Source organism: Dermacentor variabilis, chromosome 5 (assembly GCF_050947875.1).
Source record: "Dermacentor variabilis isolate Ectoservices chromosome 5, ASM5094787v1, whole genome shotgun sequence".
NCBI classification, from domain to species: domain Eukaryota; kingdom Metazoa; phylum Arthropoda; class Arachnida; order Ixodida; family Ixodidae; genus Dermacentor; species Dermacentor variabilis.
Genome location: NC_134572.1, coordinates 154791170 through 154806241, shown reverse-complemented (window position 1 = coordinate 154806241; position 15072 = coordinate 154791170). Strand labels below are relative to the sequence as shown.

General features: G+C 50.3%; 1 protein-coding gene across 3 annotated transcripts in view; it reads right to left on the bottom strand.

The window, feature by feature from the left end:
* Positions 1-541: 541 nt before the first annotated feature.
* Positions 542-15072, bottom strand: part of LOC142583266 (uncharacterized) — a 98854-nt gene continuing 84323 nt past the window's right edge. For all 3 annotated transcript variants that reach the window (XM_075693658.1, XM_075693656.1, XM_075693657.1), the window contains one exon: positions 542-1037. In XM_075693658.1, coding sequence (XP_075549773.1) covers positions 880-1037 — 158 coding nt within the window. In that variant the 3' untranslated portion in view covers positions 542-879. The remainder of the gene's footprint in view (positions 1038-15072) is intronic.

Below are 15072 nucleotides of genomic sequence, written 5' to 3'. Positions count from 1 at the left end.
CCAAGTGGATCAACCTTGTTAACGCCACGGCTAGAATTTCTACGTTGAAATGTTTGCCATAAGGTTGGTAATTCGTTAAAAACGTAATTCGTGTCTTTTTAATAATTAGTTGAATATGCAGTTCAATATGTTGTGCAAGTAATGTCCAACTCTTCGAGTTGACCAGCTCATGAAGTAGAATTGTGCTTTGTGTGATAGGCCACCTTTAAAAACTTTTGAAGTTCGCTGAAACACCCCGCACAGAACAGAGTGCCTGCTATATCGAAAATTTTGCAAGGGGAACGTGGCTTTCATAATGAACACAAAAAGCAAATCTCCCTTTCCCAGATTTACGTTGCCATGGTGTCCACGAACCTCATGACCATTCGTGTTACGCTTCAGCTTGTTAGGAGCCATGACCCAGGAATTACGTGGAATACCAGAAGATGCCATTCAGCCTGCACTTTATTATTAAGTGACAGTCACTTACGTATCCTTACGTGATTTGAATGCGAAAGCATGATGACTCGTCGAAGTGATCACCTTAAAATAAAACGTCACATTCATCCACGTTAATCGACTTTATTTTACCCCAATTCACTTTAATCGACCTTAATAAAATTTTAATACGGGTCCAGGTCCGATGCCATGGCTGTTCACCGTGAAAGTTTGCAGTCCGAGCAACAACAGGTCCAGCGCTGGGAACGTTACGTTGTCACTTCGGCACGTGGGTTTTGGTACCATCGGATTATAAAAACGGACGCCGTATTTTCCACTTCATGGGGCATGTAATGCTTTCGCAGTAATAATATTACACTTTTACGATACGAATGCACACTCCCGGCGCGAGATGTGGTTTGAGCCGTGAACGATAGTGTGAATGGCGAAATCTGTTAGCTCTTACGCCTCATCTTGCCGACTGTTGATGCCTCCCTGTTCTCGCTTCTCGAGAATCCACTGGACGAGCTGACGCCTGACAAGCTTGCCTCTGTTGCTGCGTGGAATCTTGTCGACAAATGTGACACCGCCTTCCAACTGCCAACCCTTTGGTGTGTTAGCTGAATAGGAAAAGAAATAATGAAATAATAAATCAGAGGAAAAGCATTCACGTTGCCTAAGACAATGCTAGGAGTATCGTGGTTAAACGCTGTCCACTGATATTACTTTTAACACCCGTTTTAGTCGAACGAAATAAGTATACAGCACAATTTGCTGCTTTTCAGCAAATGATAGCGCACTAAATATATGTATACATTGTAATTAGAATAGAACGTAACGTACGCGCATGCCAGCCATAAAAAAATAGCCGTCTTGCCCGAAGCTATAGCAAGGTTTAGTGTTCCACATTGCTGTGGACGATCCAGGCACGCTCACATCGACGGCCTACTCACCGCACTTTTGTGCATTACAAGGTGCAGTCATGGACGCTGGCTGCTGTGAACACTCGACGCGACTACCAGTGCCCGAGCTAATAACCTGTTTGCTGGAATCAGATCCCGCCAAACTGGAATCGAGGCACACCTCCTGCGTCACTACTGCTGCGCAGAAGCCTTCGATGATGCAACGGGGAGCATAAAAGCGTGCTTCACATTTAGACAGAACCATTGCTGTGGACGATCCAGGCGCGCTCACATCGAAGGCCTACTCACCGCACTTTTGTGCATTAGAGGTGCGTAAAACCACGCGAATAAATAAATATTAGCTTCGTGCCTGGGTCCTCCTCCAGCTATTGGCGATGATGGATCTGATGCGGGGAGCAAGAATACAGGCGAAAGGGTTTTCGAAAAAACGCCCACAACGACGAAAGAACTTGCTGTATTGTTTTTGAAGTTGAGGGCAAAGATTGACGACATGCCGTTAAACCGTTACCTTGCTTGCCTTAAGAAATCTGCAGATTTTATGAGCGAAACCAATGAGGATTTCAAGAAAGCACTTGGTAATGTGCACAGGGAATTAGGCGAGGTGAAGACGAAACAAAGTCGACTTAAAAGAGAAAACAGCGGCCTCTCTAAAGAGTTGCAGGCTAGTAGGCATGAACTGATGGAACCACAGCAATACAGTCATAGAACAAATCTTAAAGTGAAAGGTATCCCCAGGGCACCCAAGGAGTCACTGTCGGCAGTTGTTATCACTTTGGCAGCAAAGGTTGCTCCGCAGGTGACAATTGCTGATATTGATGTCGTACACCATGTTCCAACAAAAAAAAATCAATCTAACATCATTATCAAATGCAAGACCTGCGCCGCCCGTGACAACTTGCTACAATGTGCAAAAAAGCCCGTCTTACTGCAGCAGATTTTGGCGTGACAGAACGTACACCAGTGTTCATAAATGAGCACTTATGCGCTGAATACAAACGTTTACTGGCAAAAGCGATTGCCGCAAAGAAGCAACACAACTGGAGATATGCTTGGGTATCGAGAGGACGAACATTAATGAGGAAAGCAGAAAACTCCGATGTCCTCCCCATCTTCACGGAGGCTGACCTAGACCGTGTGGCATAAAATCCCCAATATGCTGACGACTTCTTCTGTTGATAACTTTCATAGATTACATAGACCACACTCACTGCTTCAGTGCAATGTGAGAAGCTTAGGAAAAAAATTTGATGCCTTTCTTACGCTGTTGGCACAGCACACTAACATGTATGACGCCATAGCCGTCACAGAAACTTGGCTAAAACCTGGCGAAAGTTATAACATTCCAAATTACGTTTTTCTCTCGTGTTCTAGAATTGCTGCAAACAGGGGAGGAGGGGTGGAATTCTATATTAGAAACTCACTCGGGTACAGGCTTTATTCTTCTTTGAATAGACCTACCAGCGGACACTCGGAGATGTTTTTCGTAGAGTTGCACAATGTCATCGTTGGTGTTGTATACAGTCCCCGGCATACTGATTGTAGCATGTTTTTGAATGACCTAGAATATGCTCTCATCCACCTAACCGAAAATAATAAGAAAGCTGTTATAGTGGGCGACATGAATATTGACACTCTTAATAGCGGACACACTGAATATTCAAACTTATTGTTTTCGTATGGGTTCAGTAATCTTGTCACTGGTCCCACGCGAGTTACAAGTCATACCCGCATTTGCCTTGATCACATTTCATGTAACTTTGGCGCAACTGAAAGCCTATATGGAGCCTCCGATACAGGTCCTGCTGACCATTTACCGATTGCGTTCCTATATGGTCTTGACGATACATATTTTAAGCGGACAAATTTTTCCGGTACAACAAAGCGAACTGATCATGAAAAACTGTTACTGTCACTTTCCAACATGTCTTTCTCCGACTTGGACGACTTACATGCTAACATACACTGTTCTATGCTAATAGAAAGACTTAAAGGTACAATTACAGAGTGCACTCAAAAGTAAAGACACGATATACGCAACCAATATGTCCATGGATGACACAGAGCGTATTAAACTTAATTAAAACGCGATATTATTGGCATATTAAAGTGAAACAATATCTAAGAAACGCGTACTACTTTAATCAATACAAGGAGCACAGAAAGAAAGCCTTGGCCGCAATGAGAATACAGAAGAAGCTTTATTACAGTAACCAGCTCAACGCGACATCTCACAATCCAAAAAATTTAAGGGCTACTAAAAACTCTATTATTAAACCTACACTTTGAAAACGAATTCTTCCATCGATAGCTACGGGATGCGATGCTTCATCAGTAAGTGAAGAATTTAATCATCACTTTTGTGCCTTGGAACCCAACTTCTTTTTGGCATGCAAATTAAGTTCGAGCCATCTTTGCCTGCTTGGAATTCATGTTCCTTTGGCTAAAAAAATATTTCAATCCAGGAACTAATAGCAACTGCAAATCTATTAGATAGAGGAAAGGCACCTGGTTGCGATGGTATTGCGGTGTCCGTAGTGAAAAATAATAATGCTACGGAGCATTATGTGCGATCACGAAAAGACGAGCAGTGTGAAGACGGCGACGACGGTTAGAAGCTAGCGCGGGCTGTTGCCTCTTGGCCAAGCGCAGCGTATTTTCTTGTAAATATACTTGTACATAGCTTTTCGTCTGCCTCTTCCTACGTAACATATCTGGTGGAGGTGGACGTTCCCTGTACCTCGTCACGGAGCTTCGCAGTGGACGGTACGTCAAGCCTTCCTTTATGGCTCCCGGCGACGACAACCCGACTCCGCCGGCTCCGACACCTGCTGCCACTTCGACGACCTACATCACTCTCCCCGCCCCCGTGATCCTGGCGTATTTTCGGGAAAAGTTGGGGAAGACGTCGATGACTGGATCAGCCTTAATGAACACATCAGCCGCAATAACCGGTGGGACCCTACTATTATGCTCGCCCAATGTAGTCTTTTACCTCAGTGGCACACCTAGAGTTTGGTATCGCACGCAGGAAGATGAGCTCACCAGTTAGGATTCACTTAAGACACAGCTTCGAGATTTGTTCGGCAACCCCAACAGTCACCAACTTGCCGCGCAGAAGGCGCTTTCCGGCCATGTGCAGACGTCAATAATTCCCTATGTCACGTACATTCAGGACGTCTTGGCTCTGCGCCGCAAAGTTGACACCAACATGACTGAGTCAAACAAGATTGCCCACATCCTCAAAGGCATTGCCGATGACGCCTTCAACTTGCTCATTTGCAACAACGTAGCGATGGTGGATGCTGGTATGAAAGAGTGCCGCCGCCTGGAACTCGCTAAAAGCCGACGTATTGACCAGCAGTTTGCCGTCTGCCCAACACCCCAGCGACATCTTCCTGTGCCGAAACTTCTCGTCCCAACAACACTGCCGATGTTACCAGGATCATCCGGCGTGAGATCGAGGCCGCCTATCCGGCTGCCTTCAACTCCAGTCCCACCAACACATCTGCAGTCACGGTCTCACTGATCCAGGCAGTTGTCCGCCAAGAGTTCGAAAACATGGCTCCTCACACCATCTGTTCGGCCCATCGCCCTGATACCCGCCCGGCTTCTTCGATTCCGCCCCTTCCCGCATCTTCTTACCCACCACGTTTCCGAAACCCATCTGAATCGCGCACTGCTGACGACAAGCCCATTTGTTTTCACTGCCATCAAATCGGGCACATTTCTCGGCACTGTCGCAGTCGCTCGAGTTCCCCGACCCGGTCTACTTATACGGCCTACTCTCGCCCCCCAGGTGGCCCTTCTCGTCCCTATGCCGCACGCTCCGATAACGCCGCCGCTGATTCTCCTGCACCGAACCGCTCCTATTCTAGTTCGTCTGCGCCCCAATGACGACAATCTCGTTCTCCCCAGTCCCGTCGCTCCTATTCGCCGACTCCCTTCGGACGCCACTCCCAGCCGGAAAACTAGATGATGCAGCGCCTCGAAGTGACGCTGCATTGCTCCCTACGCCGCCAAATCCTCTACTCACGTTGCCCACTCATCTGAACCTTCTTGACGTGCAAGTCGACGGTGTTTCTGTGTCTACACTCATAGACACTGAGGCGCATTTGTCCGTAATGAGCACTGACCTTCGTAACCGGCTCAAGAAAATTATCACGCCCCCCACGACGCCTGTTGTCCGTATCGCCGATGGCGGAACATTCCCCGTAATTGGTATGTGTACCGCCCGCGTCTCCTTCGCCGATCGATCAACAATCGTGCTATTCACAGTCATCGCCCACTGTTCCCACGACATCATCCTCGGCTTAGACTTCCTCTGCGCACATTCTGCTCTCATCGATTGTTCCGCCAGTACTCTCCGCCTTCACCTGCCTGTTCTGGATCCTGCTGAACCACACTCCAGTCGCCTCAGTTCCGTCGACTTCGTTCGCTTGCCACTTTCGGCATTGACCTACGTTGACCTAGTGTCATCCCCACCAGTCCGCGACGGTCACTACATCGCGGCTCCTATGCAAGACGTCCTCCTTACACACGGGATCACAGTACCTCATACAGTTTTACCTATTACGGTGAATTGCGTCTGCCTGCCAGCGGTCAACTTTGGCTTGACGACACAAGTGCTGCCGCGCGGGATGTCTCTAGCCCAGCTTTGCTCATTCGAAGATAACTCAGTAGCATCCATTGCAGTAGGCGACACTTCATCCGATACACCTCTACCATCGCAGTCGGCAATTTGTACCATCGCTGACTTACAGAAAATGATTGCGCCCGACTTGCCGTCCTAGCACGCTCGTGAACTCTACCGCGTTCTGTTTTCGTACCACGATATTTTTGACTTTAACGATCGTCCTTTGGCCGAAACTACAGCTTTCAAACATCGCATTAATACTGACGATGCCCCTCCTATTCATCGCCGCCCGTATCGAGTGTCACCAGCTGAGCGTCAAATTATTCACGCAGAAGTTCGCAGAATGCTTGCCAAGAGCATTATTGAACCATTATATAGTCCATGGGCGTCACCTGTTGTACCGGTAAAAAAGATGGATGCCTCATGGCGCTTTTGCGTGGACTATCGCCACCTTAGCTGGGTTACCAAAAAGGACGTGTATCCCCTACCTCGGATTGATGACGCCCTTGACTGCCTCAAGGGTGCTCGCTATTTCTCCTCTATTGACCTTCGCCCCGGCTACTGGCAGATTGCCGTGGGCGATCTCGACTGCGAGAAGACTGCTTCTGTAACACCCGGTGGTCTTTATCATTTCAAAGTGATGTCATTCGGTCTATGTGACGCCCCTGCCACTTTTGAATGCATGATGGACTCCCTTCTTCACGGTTTCAAATGGTCCACGTGCCTGTGCTACTTGGACGACGTTATCGTATTCGCCCCAACGTTCGCTACGCACCTCGAGCGCATCTCAGCAGTCCTGGACGTTTTTTGTCAAGCCGGTCTACAACTCAACGCATTGAAGTGTCAATTCGGCCGTCGCTAGATTACCGTCCTTGGACATCTCTGTGGCGCGAACGGAGTGCAACCGGACCCAGACAAGATCCATGCTGTTGCGCACTTTCCTGCTCCTAAGTGTGTCAAGGATGTGAACAGCTTCATCGGCCTCTGTTCGTACTTCCGCCGTTTCGTGAGTAATTTCGCCGCCATAGCACGACCACTAACCGAGCTTTTGAATAAAGACGCCCCTTTCCAGTGGGGCGATAACGAGGCCTTTGCATTCTCACATCTAATCGACATTCTCACAACGCTTCCCGTTCTGGCCCATTTCGATCCTTCTGCGTCTACCGAAGTCCGTACTGATACCAGCGGTCACGGAATTGGCGCAGTACTGGCACAACACCAGCGCAGCAACGATCGTATTATCGCTTACGCCAGCACGCTCCTCTCATCTTCAGAGCTCAAATATTCCATCCCTGAGTGTGACTGTCTGGCCCTAGTTTGGGCGGTTGCGAAATTCCGCCCATACTTATATGGCCGACACTGTTCCGTTATCACAGACCGTCACGCGCTTTGCTGGTTATGCTCACTGAACGATCCTACAGGAAGACTTGGTCGCTGCGCCTTACGCCTCCAAGAATATTCGTATACTGTCACCTATAAATCTGGCCGACTACACAAGGACACCGACTGCCTGTCTCGCTACCCGGTCAACGAGCCTGACGACGCCGACAGTAGTAGGGCCAACGACATTTTCTCTGTGTCTGCCTTCGCTAACATCGCCGATGAGCAGTACCGAGACCTATCGCTGCGAGCACTTATCGAGCGTCTGCGCTCCACACCTACCGACGCATCCGTTCGCCGATATGTCCTCCAGGGCGGCATACTGTATCGAAGGAACTTCCTCCCAGACGGCTCTGATCTTCTTCTTGTCGTGCCAAACCCGCTACGGCAGACTGTGCTCTTTGAGATGCATGACGCACCCACTGCAGGACATCTTGGGGTAACCCGCACGTACGACCGCGTCCGCCTCCGCTTCTATTGGCCTGGTCTCGCTCGCTCCGTTCGACGCTATGTTGCTGCCTGTGATCCCTGCCGGCGTCGGCAAACACCTCAGGTGCTACCTGCCGGTCATCTCCAGCCGATCACCGTCCCTGGGGAACCGTTCTTTCGTGTTGAATAAGACCTGCTCGGTCCCTTTCCCACGTCATCCTCTCGGAACAAATTAGTAGCTGTCGCGACTGTTTACGCCACCCGATACGCTATAACTCGGGCTCTCCCTACCAGTTGCGCCAGTGACGTCGCGGACTTTCTCTTGCGTGACATTATCGTGCTTCATGGCGCCCCGCGACAGCTGCTTACTGACCCTGGTTGAAACTTCATCTCGAAAGTTATCGCTGACATTGTGCGTTCCTGCTCCATTCATCACAAACTGACTGCCTCATACCATCCTCAAACCAATGGCCTGACAGAGCGGTTAAACCGTACTCTTACCGATATGCGGTCAAAGTACGTTTCCAAAGACCACCATGACTGGGACATTGCCCTTCCTTACGTAACATTTGCGCACAATTCTTCACGGCACGACACCGCCGGATTTTCTCCATTTTATCTTCTGTACGGTCGGGAACCTACCTTGCCCCTAGACACGGCACTTCCTCCTGCTGCGATCTCAACAGGCGAGTATGCGGGCGACGCCATCGCCCTCGCCTACAATGCACGCCAGCTTTCCCGTGCTAGGCTTACGGCCACACAAAGCACTCTGCAGTGTCAGTACAACGCCCGACATCGCGACGTACAGTTTTCGCATGGTGCGCTCGTGCTCCTGTGGTCACCCTCTCGTCACGTCGGACTTTCAGAGAAGCTCCTTTCGCAATACACAGGGCCCTACCGCGTGCTGCGCCTGGTGACGCCTGTGACTTACGAAATTGCTCCTGTGGGTTCAACCTCGTCCTCTCCTCTGGCATCTAGTGATGTCGTGCATGTCAGTAGACTCAAGGCCTACTAGTCCGGTCTTTAGTTGCTCCGGGACGGCGCTTTTTCAACCGGGGGTAGTGCAACGGAACAATATGTGCAATCACGAAAAGGCGAGCAGTGTGAAGACGACGACGACGATTAGAAGCTAGCGCAGGCTCTTGCGTCTTGGCCAAGCGCAGCGTATTTTCTTCTAAATATACGTGTACATAGCTTTTCGTCTGCCTCTTCCTACGTAACAGTATAAAGACTGAATTGTTTAACAAAGCATTTTACACGGACACAGACCCGGAGGTATTGAAAATAGCGAGAGTAACGCCTATTTATAAAAGTGGGGACACCAACGACTTCGGTAATTATCGACCTATATCGGTATTGAACTGCATAAGCATAATTTTGAGAAACTAGTGGCTAGCAGAATAAAAAAATTCCTATACAAAAATAACATCCTTTCCCCGCGTCAACACGGCTTTCAGAAGTCGAGATCGACAACTACGGCTGTTCTGTCTTTAACAAATGTAATCGATGAAGCCTTGAACAACAACGAAATACCAATACGAGTATTTTTAGATATGAGAAAGGCATTTGATTCTGTCGACTATCGTATATTACTCATGAAACTGGAAATATTTGGATTTCGAGGCATTTCCTTAGATTTCTTAAAAAGCTATCTCATTAACCGTAAACATGCAGTGGTCATCGATTAGCACACCTCAAGTCTCTCTGACATTACTATGGGTGTACCAAAACGATGGGTACTTGGGCCAATATTATTTACAATATGCATAAATTACTTTCCGGAGGGCCTAAATTAAGCACATGCCTTCATGTATGCTGATGACACAGCTCTTGCGGTCAGTAGCAAATCTTTAAATAACACTGTTGAAACAATCAACAATGAACTTCAATATTGACATGTGTACTTATATTTATCGGGCGACCAAGTTTCGCCGCCTAACAAATGTAATCGCACAGCGCGGGACGTGCCTGCATGTATCTGAAGTTTCTGGAAAGTTATCGATGCTTCTATCCGGCTGTCTGTTGTCGCCGAACGTTGTGTTAGCTGATTTCATCGCGTGACGCGAATGATGTAGAACATTGTGGAAGGCACGCGGGTCCGAACGATTAGTCTGGAACATTCGACGACTGCTGTATAAAAGCGGACGCGCTTCACCCGCTGATCACATTTTCGACGATCGCCGACTGTGTTCGCCGCTCTCGTTGTGCTTTAAGTGTAGCCTGTTTTGTGGGCACAGGTTCACCCAATAAAAGCTAGTTTTGCTTTTCACAGTATTGCTACTGTGTTCTTTGACGTCAAGACCACGTGACATCTGGTGGAGGTGCTTTTCGTCCATGTACCGGACGCACCCGACAAGCCGTTATCCAAGCCTGGACCGTAAAGAGAGCACCAACGTAGTCACGGGCCATCGAGCAAGCCGTCGTCTACAACACCTGCCCCCGGAGCACGGACTTCTACCTGAGAAGACCAAGAAGACTGCTGCCAAGACAACCACAATGGCAGCCCCAGTCTCACCCATCGTACTTCAACAACCCAGAGAGCCCCCTACCTTCCGTGGAGCTACGTCGGAGGATCCTGAAACATGGCTCGAAACATTCGAAAGAATCTCGACCTTCAATAACTGGACCCCTAAGGATAAGCTACGACACGTGTACTTCTCCTTGGAAGATGCAGCGAGGACTTGGTTCGAGAACCGGGAGTCCACCCTTGCAACAATGGACCTGTTCCGCAGTAACTTCCTGAGGACATTCACGAACGTTCGCCGAAAAGAAAGGGCGGAAGTTGTGCTGGAAACCCGAGGCCAACTACCCAATGACACCATCGCCATCTTCACAGAAGAGATGACCCATCTTTTCCGGCATGCCGACCCGGAAATGTCTGAAGAGAAAAAAGTGCGTTTCTTGATGCGAGGCGTCAAGCAAGAACTTTTCGCCGGACTAATCCGAAACCCACCGAAGACCGTAGCTGAGTTCTTGACAGAGGCTACGACGATTGAGAAAACGTTAGAAATGCGTACGAGGGAATATAACCGCCAAGTGCTCACGCCTCAGTGCGCCATCCAAGCGCTGGGCTCCGTTGATCTCCAAGAGACCATAAGGGCCATTGTGCGCGAAGAACTCCGCAAGGTCTTGCCTTCGTCGCAACCTCAAGTAGCCTCGATCGCTGACATCGTGAAAGATGAGGTTCAGCGATCGCTGGGAGCTCCTGAGGTGCAACCTCAATTACCGCAGCCCCAGCCAGAAGCGATGACCTACGCCGCCGTCGCACGCCGTCAAGGTCCCCCTCCGCGACCGCGCCATAGCCCTCTCACGCCGCAATTCCGTCGTCCGCCGCCGCCGCCAGCACGACCACCCGTCGCCCAGCGCACCTACGCGAGGAAGACGGGCATTTGGCCCTCCCCCGACCACCACCCGCTCTGCTACCACTGCGGCGAAGCCGGCGACATCTTCCGACGATGCCCATACCGGGAGATGGGACTGCGAGTTTTCGCCGTCAACGCTCCGCGCCCGCAGCAAGGTGAACGCCCTCGCGATATCGCCGACTACCTAGCCGCTACTCAGTGGAGCCCTCGACGACCGTCCCGTTCGCCGTCACCAGGCCGCTACCTGTCGCCGCAGTGCCGGCCATACACCGGCCCAGCCCGGGGCCGCTCTGCGAGCCCATATCCGGAAAACTAAAAACGGCAACCGATGGAGGTGCGGTTGCTGTTCGTCGAACTGACTAAGATTCTCCGCCACCGACGAAGACGACAAAGAGACCATCTCGACGACATAATGACACGCCGCCGTCCCGACGAAGTCAGGAAGCCAAGACTGCACCGACGAAGGATGACTTCACCACTCGACGTTCCAGCTTCAGTTCAGCACGACGCAGCCGTGATCCAACGCCAAGACTTAACTGCAACGCCAGACAAAGAACCACCGACCACGACGTGCTTCTCGACGGCCACGCAGTCACCGCCCTAGTAGACACAGGAGCCGATTACTCTGTCATGAGAGGACCCATCGCCGCCCAGTTGAGGAAAGTTAAGAATGCATGGGAAGGCCCTCAAATTCGGACCGCTGGAAGACACCTGATTACGCCGACTGGGATCTGCACGGCAAGAATTACCATTCATGACCGGACATACCCTGCCACCTTCGTTATCCTGCAGCAGTGTTCACGAGACGTCATTCTCGGCATGGACTTCCTGAACCAACACGGCGCAATCATCAACCTGAAGTCGAAGTCAATAACGCTGTCGGAAAATCAAGCGATATCGCCCCAGAGCCCTCGTAGTCACCACGCCTTGAGTGTGCTCGAAGATCAAGTGAGCATCCCGCCTCGCTTCAGCATTGTGATTTGGGTCGGCACCGAAACACCCGCTGACGTAGAAGGCGTTATCGAAGACGACCAACGATACTGGTCGACTGTTAAATTTGCGTCGCAAGGGGGATCGCACGACTGCACGGAGGAAACACGAAAGTGTTACTGACAAACTTCAGCCAGGAGTTCAAGCACATCAACAAGGGCACGACGATCGCATACATCGAGGAAATTCTGGAAACGAGCAATGCGTTTGTCATCTCGGATTCTGTCGCATCTATCCCGACTACTGCGGTTCCCGAGCCAGACTTCGACATAAATCCAAGTCTCCCCGTGATTAAGCGGCAGCAGCTCAGAAGTCTGCATCGACGATACAAAGACTGCTTTTCGACGACATCGAAGATTCGACAGACACCAGTCGCAAAGCATCGCATAATAATCGAAGAGTGCGCTCGACCACTCCGCCAGAGCCCTTACCAAGTTTCGACGCGAGAACGCGAAGCTATAAGACAAGTCGACGAAACGCTGCGCGACGACATCATCCAGCCGTCGAAAAGCCCGTGGGCGTCTCCAGTTGTTTTAGTGAAGAAAAAGGACGGAACCCTACGTTTCTGCGTCGATTATTGTCGACTGAACAAAATCACGAAGAAAGATGTATACCCCCTCCCACGGATAGACGACGCATTGGATCGGCTCTGCAATGCTAAATACTTCTCATCGATGGACCTAAATTCTGGCTACTGGCAAATAGAAGTCGACGAAAGGGATCGCGAAAAGATGTGTTGGCTAGCTAACTTAAAGGGCCCTTCAGGACGGCTGGCGCGGTTGAGCCTCAGACTGAAAGAATATGACTTCACCGTAATATACAAGTCCGGAAGAAAGAACTCTGAAGCCGACTGCTTATCACGCGCCCCCATCGATCCCCTGCCGCAAGAAGACGAGGACGACGACGCCTTCCTTGGAGTAATAAGCACGGAGAACTTCATTAAACAGCAGCGAGCAGACCCGGAGCTGAAAGGCCTCGTCGAGTATTTGGAAGAGAACACCGACGTTGTCCCTAGGGCATTTAGGCGCGGGTTGTCTTCGTTCACGCTACAAAACAGCCTAATTGTGAAGAAAAACTTCTCACCAGTCCGCGCCAGCTACCTTCTTGTTATACCGTCAGCGCTGCGTCCAGAAGTACTACACGCCTTACACGACGATCCCACCGTTGGGCACCTCGGACGCTGTCGAGGATACAGGAAAGGTATTACTGGCCGCGTCTGACCACCGACGTCGCCCGTTACGTCAAGACATGCCGAGACTGTCAACGACGGAAGACACATCGACAAGGCCAGTGGGATTACTACAGCCGATCAAACCTCCTCGTCGACCATTCCAGCAGATTGGGATGGATTTGTTGGGGCCGTTTCGGACGTCAACATCCGGGAATAAGTGGATCGTCGTGGCGACGGACTATCTCACCCGCTTCGCTGAAACTAAAGCTCTACCAAAAGGCAGCGCAGCCGAAGTGGCGAAATTTTTCGTCGGGAACATCCCGCTGCGACATGGTGCCCCAGAAGTCCTCATCACCGACACAGGAACGGCTTTTACAGCGGAGCTCACCCAAGCCATTCTGCTATATAGCCAGACAAGCCACAGGAGGACAACTGCCTACCATCCGCAAACGAATGGTCTCACGGAGCGCCTGAACAAGACCCTCGCCGACGTGCTAGTGATGTACGTCGACGTTGAACACTAGACGTGGGAGGCGTTCCTGCCGTATGTAACATTCGCCTACAACACGGCGGTGCAAGAAACAACACAGATCACGCCGTTCAAGTTGATTTACGGCAGGAACCCGACAACGACGCTCGACGCCATGCTGCCGCACGTCACTGACGAGGAGAATCTTGACGTCGCTACCTATCTCCAGCGCGCCGAAGAAGCCCGACAGCTCACCCGCCTACCTATCAAGAACCAGCAGCGTACCAACCGCCGACACTACAACCTCCGACGACGCTTCGTCGAGTACCAGGCCCGCGACCGTGTTTGGTTATGGACCCCTATACGCCGACGAGGACTGAGTGAGAAACTATTGCGACGCTATTTCGGACCCTACAAAGTCATCCGACGTATTGGCGCTCTGGACTATGAGGTCGTGCCAGACGGCATTTCGCATTCACAGCGGCGCCGCGCACGATCTGAAGTGGTCCACGTGGTGCGTCTTAAATCCTTTTATGGACGCTGACGAACTTTCCTTATTTTGTTGTTTTCTTTGCTACGAGTGGTTTTTCATTTCTTTATGTTTCTTTGCAGCATCGGGTCGATGCTTCTTAATAGGGGGGTATTCACACGTGTACTTAAATTTATCGGGCGACCACGTTTCGCCGCCTAACAAATGTAATGGCACAGCGCGGGACGCGCCTGCATGTATCCGAAGTTTCTGGAAAGTTATCGATGCTTCTATCCGGCTGTCTGTTGTCGCCGAACGTTGTGTTATCTGATTTAATCGCGTAACGCGAGTGGTGTAGAACATTGTGGAAGGCACGCGGGTCCGAACGATTAGTCTGGAACATTCCACGACTGCTGTATAAAAGCGGACGCGCTTGACCCGCTGATCAGATTTTCGACGATCTCCGACGGTGTTCGCCGCTCTCGTTGTGCTTTAAGTGTAGCCAGTTTTGTGGGCACAGGTTCGCCCAATAAAAGCTAGTTTCGCTTTTCACAGTGTTGCTACATTGTTCTTTCACGCCACGACCACGTGACAATATATTAGAAAATGGTTTGAAAGTAATTGACTTTCGTTAAATACAAATAAAACTATATATGTTATTTTTATGTGCCCGTTTAAGAAAAAACCTTTTCAGGAGCCATGCCGCATTACGATTGGCCGTGATAAAATTGAAAAAAGTCGACTCGGTGCTTTACTTAGGGGTAACCCTTGATTCCGCTCTGAACTGGAAGCCTCATATCGATAGGCTGTGTTGTAAGGTCTGCTCCGC